The sequence below is a fragment of the Rhododendron vialii genome, chromosome 2a (genome assembly GCF_030253575.1).
Source record: "Rhododendron vialii isolate Sample 1 chromosome 2a, ASM3025357v1".
NCBI lineage: Eukaryota > Viridiplantae > Streptophyta > Magnoliopsida > Ericales > Ericaceae > Rhododendron > Rhododendron vialii.
In genome coordinates, this window is record NC_080558.1 from 10,750,525 (window position 1) to 10,759,423 (window position 8,899).

General features: G+C 43.0%; 1 protein-coding gene across 1 annotated transcript; it reads left to right on the forward strand.

Moving 5' to 3' along the window:
* The first annotated feature begins 1,959 nt into the window (after positions 1-1,959).
* On the forward strand, positions 1,960-4,044 carry LOC131317120 (uncharacterized). The gene has a single exon (XM_058346691.1). It carries the CDS (start codon positions 1,960-1,962, stop codon positions 4,042-4,044), a length of 2,085 nt encoding a protein of 694 aa, XP_058202674.1.
* Positions 4,045-8,899: the final 4,855 nt, after the last annotated feature.

Genomic DNA, 8,899 nt, shown 5'->3' on the forward strand with positions numbered 1-8,899 from the left:
CCTACGGCTCACGGGTCATTCTGCCATTGTCACCCTGCCTCCAGTTTGGTTTGGACTATGCTCGGTCCAGTCGCTCAAGGAACGCAGACGCGACCCACTCTACATCACTTATCCTGATCAGGTTCAATATGGGATGGGTGGTTTAAAACAACTGAGATGGCATCCAATTGTTTCAAGCTGAGCTTCAGTATCTTTTTTCTTCTACATTGTCCTTACTCTTTTCTAACAAAGTTGGGTCTTCTGATGACTTCTCTAACATTTCTCTAGGTGTTTACAAATTAGTTTTTCTGCGACACTTTATTAATTTGTTGAAATTTTGTAAAAAGAGTTTAATTATCAAGAAGCTGTATTAAGTAAATTTTAATGCCGTTGAGAAACAAATGTACTGGCCTATGAATAGTTATTGTTAGATCTTGTAATTGTGGAAACTTTATTTTCAACCTAAAAACTAATTGACGTTCAGTGGAGACGTCCCAACATATTATAATACTAGGTGATCATCCGCTTCAATCTCAAGCAATGTGAATTATATATATTTCCATAACATGACCCTCACTTTGCATTCACCAAGCGATGCACGTGGGACTCGTGACCAACCATGTATCCAGACGTCTACGGGGATTCTCTGCCGGAGCTTGGCCCCAACTTGGCTATGGGATGCATCACAGATGGTATCTATTCATTTCAAGCTGAGCTTCAATATTAATCATCTTTCTTCTACATTGTCCTTACTCTTTCTTTTAATGGACTTGGGTCTTCTTAATTAACGAACTTGGTCCTCTAATGTGATGCGGTAGCCAAGGAGGAGGAGTATCATCTTAAACATGATTTCTACTAAGCGGCATTTTCGTAATATAACTGACCGTGGATTTAGGTAATGGGCCCACCTGGGTTCAATCCGAAATGGCCCAACGGTCAGAACACATGGCCAGAGGCCATGTGCCGTGAGGATTTTAGCCTTCCGAGGCCATTTAAGCCTCTCAATGGGCCTTCGTTCTGTTTTGGGCCTTTCTTTACGCTCTTATAACTTTCCGCAGGCATTTCCGTTTCAGCCCATTCTTTTTTCTGAAGTCTTGTTTTTCCCTCTATTTTATGGGTCATTAATAATTTCAGTATTGTCCCGTATATTTTCTAGGGTTAGGTTTGCTACCTTTATATTCGGTTTTATGCCTTTTGGCTGAACAGTTGATTAGTTTTGATAAAGAAAAGAGTCAGAGAGAGAGTTTCTCTAAATATTGTGTTTGTGATTATCTTTGTCGCTTCGATCATTATCCTTCTTAATCCCTTCCCTGCATCAGTTGGTATCAGAGCCAATGCTCAATCCTGACTATGGCCGGAAGACGTGCTGGAGGTTGAGGATTGCGTGGCAGTCGTATGGCTCATGTAGATGACGTTTATGAGTGTGGTGAAGTTGCGCGAGAAGCACGAACAGAGGAGAGATTTCAATGCCTTGAACAACGAGTGGAGGAGAAGCTAGAGGTGCTGACTGAACAGATCGCTGCCATGGCCGTTGGTAATCTCCCTCGCCATCGTCATGTGAACCACCATCCTCAGGAGGAGGACGGGATTTCAGATGATGAGTTTGAAGTTAACCTTTTTGCCGATGGTGGTCGAACTGGCCACTACTGCCCAAGGGGCCGGGAGATTGTGGCTGAACGTCATGATTCTCGCCGCTGGGAGGCAGGTCTGAAAGTTGAACTTTCTGAGTTCCACGGGGGTTTAACGCCAGAGGATTTCTTGGATTGGGTTGCTGCTATTGAGGAAACCATGGATTTCAAAGAGGTTCCAGAGAATAGGCAGGTTCAATTGGTTGCCACAAGGTTTCGGGGTAGGGCTGCGGCTTGGTGAGAGCAATTAAAGCTGACCCGATCGAGGCAAGGAAAAGAGAAGATTACCTCATGGGAAAAGATGAAAAAGAAGTTGCGGGTGGCTTTCCTCCCACACAACTACAGTTGTACGATGTATCAACGCCTCCAGAATCTCCGGCAAAATACACGTTCTGTGGATGACTACACCACGGAGTTTTATCAGCTGATGGCTCGAAACGATATAGCCAAGACAGATGAACAATTAATATCAAGGTATGTTGGGGGTTTGCGTCAGTCTTTCCAATATGCTTTGAATATGCTAGATTTGTATTCTGTATCGGACACCCATGAACGGGTAATACAGTTGGAAAAACAGGCAAGCCGTAGGCCTATGACGACTTGGGGTGCTACTGGTAGGAACACAACCCCTACCCCCGTCAAGCCAGCTGCTCTTCCACCACTGGTTGCACCATCAGCCAATCGTGCTACAGGTGGCTCCGGGTTCAGATGTTTTAAGTGTGGCGAGTTGGACCACCGTGCTGTTGAATGTCGCAAAGGTGACCGCGAAGGCAAGGCCTTGTTGTTGGAATATGAAGAGGGTAAAGAAAATCCAGCTAGTATGTATGAGCGTGAACCAGTGTTTGATGCTGAATTATTCGATGAGAACGTGGAAGAAATTATCAGGGACGTTGGGCCACTACTGGTGGTTCAGCGAGCATGCTATGCCCCTCGTGAAGCTGACGGGAATTTGTGGCTGCGAAGCAATGTATTCCAGTCTACCTGCACAATTGGAGAAAAGGTGTGCCGATTTGTGATTGATTCGGGCAGTTGTGAAAATGTGGTGTCAGAGGAAGCAGTCCAGAAACTTGGGTTGAAGACAGAGCCTCATCCTAACCCTTATAAGCTGGCGTGGTTAAAAAGAGGTAATGAACTAGTCAAAGTTTCTAAAAGATGTTTAGTTTCATTTTCTGTTGGTTCTACATATAAGGATCAGGTTTGGTGTGATGTGGTGGCGATGGATGTTTGCCATCTCTTGTTGGGGAGGCCTTGGCAATTTGATCGCAGGGTTATGCATGACGGGGGCGCTAATACATATTCTCTCATGTCTGGGGGTACAAAGATGGTGTTGCTGCCTTCAAAGGAGATTGTAGCCAAATCACCAGTTCGGGAGAGTACCAATCTGCTGACAAGGGTGCAGCATGAGGAGGAGATTTTGGCAACAAAAGTGATATTTGTACTTGTGAGTACAGCAAGCTCGCCGGTAGTGCTAGATCAGAACATTCCAGCTATTATCCAGCCCCTACTGTCAGAATTTCGGGATGTGTTTCCAATGGAGTTGCCGGATGGGCTACCACCCCTGCGAGATATCCAACATCAGATTGACTTAGTACCGAGTTCAAGCTTGCCAAACCGGCCCCACTATCGGATGAGCCCAAAGGAACATGAAGAGTTGCGGAGGCAAGTTGAAGAGCTGCTATCCAAAGGCTTTATTAAAGAGAGCCTTAGTCCATGTGCAGTTCCAGCACTATTAATTCCCAAGAAGGATGGTACGTGGCGAATGTATGTTGATAGCAGGGCAATCAACAAAATAACAGTAAAGTATCGCTTTCCAATTCCACGTTTGGATGATTTGTTGGATCAATTGGTGGGAGCAAAGGTTTTTACAAAGCTGGACTTGAAAAGTGGTTATCACCAGCTTCGTATTCGGCCCGGTGACGAATGGAAAATAGCCTTCAAAACACGAGAGGGCCTGTATGAGTGGCTGGTCATGCCGTTCGGGTTATCAAATGCACCGAGCACCTTTATGCGAATGATGAATCAAGCGTTGCATCCTTTTATCGATAAGTTTGTTATGGTATATTTCGATGATATAATATACAGTGCCTCGCCTGAGTTACATCTGCAGCATTTACGGGACGTTCTCACTGTCCTTCGGAGAGAGAAGTTATTCGGAGCGGTCAAGAAGTGTGTGTTTTTGACAGATTTAGTATTATTTCTGGGGTATGTTGTGTCCAAAGATGGGATTTCAGTTGATGAATCAAAAATTGAGGCTATCCGAAGCTGGCCTCAACCAAAGACCCTCTTTGACGTCCGTAGTTTCCATGGGTTGGCCGCTTTCTATCGACGCTATATTCTTCACTTCAGCACTATTATGGCGCCAATTACAGTTTGTATGAAGGGTGTCCAATTTATGTGGACAGATGTTGCAACCGAGGCATTTCTGTTGGTCAAATAGAAATTAACATCCGCACCGGTCTTGATTTTACCAGATTTCTCTCTGCCCTTCGAGTTGCATTGTGATGCGTCCATGGTGGGAATTGGGGCTGTTCTCAGTCAACAGTCGAAGCCGGTGGCATTTTTTAGTGAGAAGTTGAATGGGGCAAAGATGAAGTACAGTACTTATGATGTGGAATTCTATGCCCTGGTGCAAGCACTTAAACATTGGTACCACTATCTTATTCACAGTGACTTTATCCTGTATTCTGACCACGAAGCGCTGAAGCATCTTCATACACAAGATAAGTTGTCTGATCAGCATGCAAAGTGGGCAGGTTACATTCTGCAGTTCTCTTTTGTTATTAAACACAAGTCTGGTGTGCTCAATCGTGTGGCCGACACCCTCAGTCGCCGTTCCAGCTTCGTCACAATGATGCGTGCAAAGGTAATGGGTTTTCTTATTTTTCTGAGGTGTTAGCAGTTGTTGCGAGTGGAGCCGAGTCAGACTTTCATGTGAAAGATGGTTACCTTTTCAAAGGCAATCGGTTATGCGTTCCGGATTTTAGCCTTCGGTTAAAAATTATTAAGGAATTGCACAACGAGGGCCATGTAGGTCGGGATAAGACTTTTGCTTTGGTGTCGGAGGCTTATTTTTTGCCTACGTTGCGGAGGGATGTTTATCGATTTGTGGAGGGTTGCCATGTTTGTCAGGTGTCTAAAGGAACAGCAACCAACGCTGGATTATACATGCCATTGCCTGTCCCGTCGCAGCCATGGGCTGATGTGAGTATGGATTTTGTGCTGGGCTTACCTCGTACTCAACGGGGTAACGATTCTATCTATGTGGTGGTAGACCGTTTTTTCAAAATGTCCCACTTTATTCCTCGCAAAAAGACTACAGACGCAGTCAAGGTTGCTGAGCTTTATTTTTCTAGAGTGTATCGTTTGCATGTGTTGCCGAATTCTATTGTTTCTGACCAGGATACCCGATTCTTGAGTCACTTCTGGCGCTGCTTATGGAGGTTGGCCAACACTAAGCTTGACTTTAGCACGGCTTATCACCCTCAGACCGATGGGCAGACTGAGGTGGTGAATCGATCTCTTGGCAACCTTCTTCGTAGTTTGGTGGGTGAATATCTCAGGCGTTGGGACCAGAAGTTAAGCCAAGCTGAGTTTGCATTTAACCACTCTGTTAACCGTAGCACCGGTTTTTCCCCTTTCCAGGTAGTCTATGGGTTCAACCCTCGTTCACCCCATTGATTTAGCTCCAGTCCCGGACTTAAAGAGGATTCATGGTAAAGCTGAATATTTTGTTCAGCAATTGCAAAGCATTCACAAGGAAACTGCACAGCACTTGCGTGACTCTACTGCACGGTATAAGCACGCGGCCGACAAAGGGCGAAGGTTTGTAGAGTTTGAAGTTGGCGATTTCGTGTATGCCGTCCTCACAAAGGACCGTTATTCTGCGCATGATTATAACAAGCTTGCTGCTCGCAAAATTGGTCCCGTTGAAATCACTGAGAAGATCAACCCCTGCCTACCGTTTGAAGCTTCCGAGTCATATTCGTACTGCTGACGTGTTTAACGTGAAGCACTTGATACCGTTGAACGGTGACAGCTCGTCTGATGAGGATCCAAATTCGAGGGCGAATTTCTTTTTAGATGGAGGGGATGATGCAGTAGCCAAGGAGGAGGAGTATCATCTTAAACATGATTTCTACTAAGCGGCCTTTTCATAATATAACTGATCGTAGATTTTGGCAACGGGCCCACCTGGGTTCAATCCGAAATGGCCCAACGGTCAAAACACATGGCTTTTGGCCATGTGCCGTGAGGATTTTAGCCTTCCAAGGCCATTTAGGCCTCTCAATTCCGTTTCAACCCATTCTTTTTTCTGAAGTCTTGTTTTTCCCTCTATTTTATGGGTCATTAATAATTTCGGTATTGTCCCATATATTTTCTAGGGTTAGGTTTGCTACCTTTATATTCGGTTTTATGCCTTTTGGCTGGACAGTTGATTAGTTTTGATAAAGAAAAGAGTCAGAGAGAGAGTTTCTCTAAATTTTGTGTTTGTGATTGTCCTTGTCGCTTAGATCATCATCCTTCTTAATCGCTTCCCTGCATCATAATGACTTCTCCAACATTTCTCAAAGTCGCTAAAGTACGTAGTTGTTCTGTGACAGTTAGTTTATTATTGGGAATTTTGTATGAGAATTTGTTAAAAAAAAAGTTAATTATCGAAAATCTGCATTACCTAAATTTTTAATGCACTTGAGAAACAACTGTAACAGTTATTGTTCTTGATCGTAGTTGTAAATTGAACAATAATCTTTTTCATTTCTTTGACAATCGAATTGTCTATTTGCAAGACTAGGCCTCTCCCTTTGTCGTTTTTGACTGGTACAGGAGGGGTAGCCTTAAAAAGAGACTTGGACTAATTAAGGCAAGTCGTCCCATGACAATTAGCATGCGTATACATGCACCATGATTAGGTGTCCTAAACTGCATTGGTATTAATATTATGGTAGTACTGGTATATATTCTTAACCCATGTTAATTATTAGCCAATATTGGAGTCACGGGAAGCGTAGACTCTATGAATACGCATACGTGATTAAAGATCAGACTGTCCAGCTAGGTGGGGAGCCAGCTCCTCACTCTAGAACTGCAGCTCTAGCGAAATGCAAACAGCTTAAATATTAATTAATTTCCTTTCTGGAGATGATCACTCCTTTTTCACAGTAACAACCAATGATGAATACCATAGCACAATGAAGTCCATGAAAGAATTTGCGTGCCCATGATAGATCCGAAACTGCCAATAACCAAACCAATGAATCAATTTCTATTAACAGTACTACAGGCACCAGACTTGCGAGTGAATTGTGGAGGGAAAAGAAAAGGTCTGGAAACACATCCAAATCCAAACTGTTCCTAATTTTACCTCTTCATCCTTTTTCCCACAATCCAACATTCAAACACAGTCCAATAGCTTTTGTCGCAACATACAGCAATAAACTCTCACACGTTTCTAATACACTTTCCATGGTTTCTAACACAGCTTTCGAAACTTGACCACAGCCCAATAGACAGTGGTAAACATTTTACATGTTGTTGTGTCATTGTGAATCCTAGAATGGAACGCTAGCACCAAAAAATAACAGAGGTTTGCTCAAATTTATTAGATGTCAAACTGTATGTGCCCTCTAGGCAGGTCGCAAGAAGTTGCTGGTCGAAAGTTTAGACTAATCGCATTTCATTACCATTTTGCCCGTCGATACCACACAAAGTGTAAGATATACAATATCTTGGGGGTGTGCTGTTGTAATAAATCCAATAAGCTAATAGCTGTTCAAAGCATTTGAAAAATTTTGGGCCCCTATTCTTGCCTCCCAGAGGCCTCCATGGGAGGAGAAGGTGACCAATACCCACCATAGTCAAATCTATGAGGGCCCGGATTCAGGGTAGTGTTATCTTCAAATTATCTCTCGCTGCCATCGTCTATTTTCAGTGGAGGGAGCGTAACTTGAGGATTTTCCAGCATAAGCACAGGGATTTGGATGGTTTTACATCTGTACGTTATCCTTGAAGCAATCCGAGCTAAACTCACTCCTTCCCTCTGTCAAGTTTACGGCATCCAACAGGTCACTTTGTGATGCTTGGTTACTGGATTCTAGGATCTTTAGACTCAACAATTGTAGAGGGCTCTGGTTTTTCATTAGTTCAGGGGAATGCCCCGGTGTTCTTGTAGTTTGGTGAATTTTTTGGTGAAATAAACTTTACTTACCCAAAAAAAAAAAATATGCCTCATAGGGAAGTTAAACCAATTCCACATTTACTGGCAGCAAATGTCATTGGATATGATCAATTTTGGCGACTTTTGCAAATTGTTCACTTCACTCATCCTCCTTATGATCTAAACAACTACAGAATTCCAACAAATTGGGAACTCATGTTTTAGGTAGTAGTACATGTTTGACTAAGGGGCAAGAATAAAGTGACCGGCACCCTAGCCCAACACCAAGTCTACCCCTCCATGCTGATTAGAACTTTTGGAAGCCTCAATATGTGGTGGAAATTTGATTGGACGCCTTCAATTTTTCTCGAGCTCCCAATTTACATATGTGATAAGCCCTATTCCAATATAAATACTCCTCCACGCGATAAAAATTTAATGGGCGAGAGGGAGAGAGAGAGAGAGAGAGAGAGAGAGAGAGAGAGAGAGAGGAGGTGGGGTGGGAGCGGCGGTATCGTCTGGGGTTAGGGTTTTCTCTGCCTTGCCTGCCGAAGGGAAAATAAGAAGTGATGGGGAAATTGAAAAGCATCCCGCGCGTTTTTGTTTTAAAAAATTAACCCTTACCGGGGTTTCTTGGAAACGTTGGAAAGAGAGTGCGGGGAAAGCCCTAATTTCTTGTAGTGATTGGTACTAAGGCAGCGTTCTTTTAAACATATTTGTACTAAACTTATTTCAGTATTTATTTTTTATTTTTCTTAACTTTTTGTTTAGCTTTTCGTCGTAATTTTTGGGGTTAATCATTTGTCTCCATATTACGAATCGGAAAAGTATAAAAGTTTGAACCAATGAGAATGAAAAAGTACTCTTGACGCAGCGAAATTCACAAAAGTGTGTGCAAGCGGGGTATGTATGTACTCTGATGCAGCATAATTCACAAAAGAATAGTTAGCGTACTATTCCAAACTAGATAAACCCTTGAATCCATGAGCAAAACTTGCGCACAAAAGAGAGAAAACTCTGAATATTATAGATGGAAAAAACTGAATAAAATTAGGTCACGACCCCTTTTATAAGGCTTAACCCTAGGAACCCTAAAAATATTGCAAGAAAATAAAAAGTCCCGAAAATTGGGGAAACT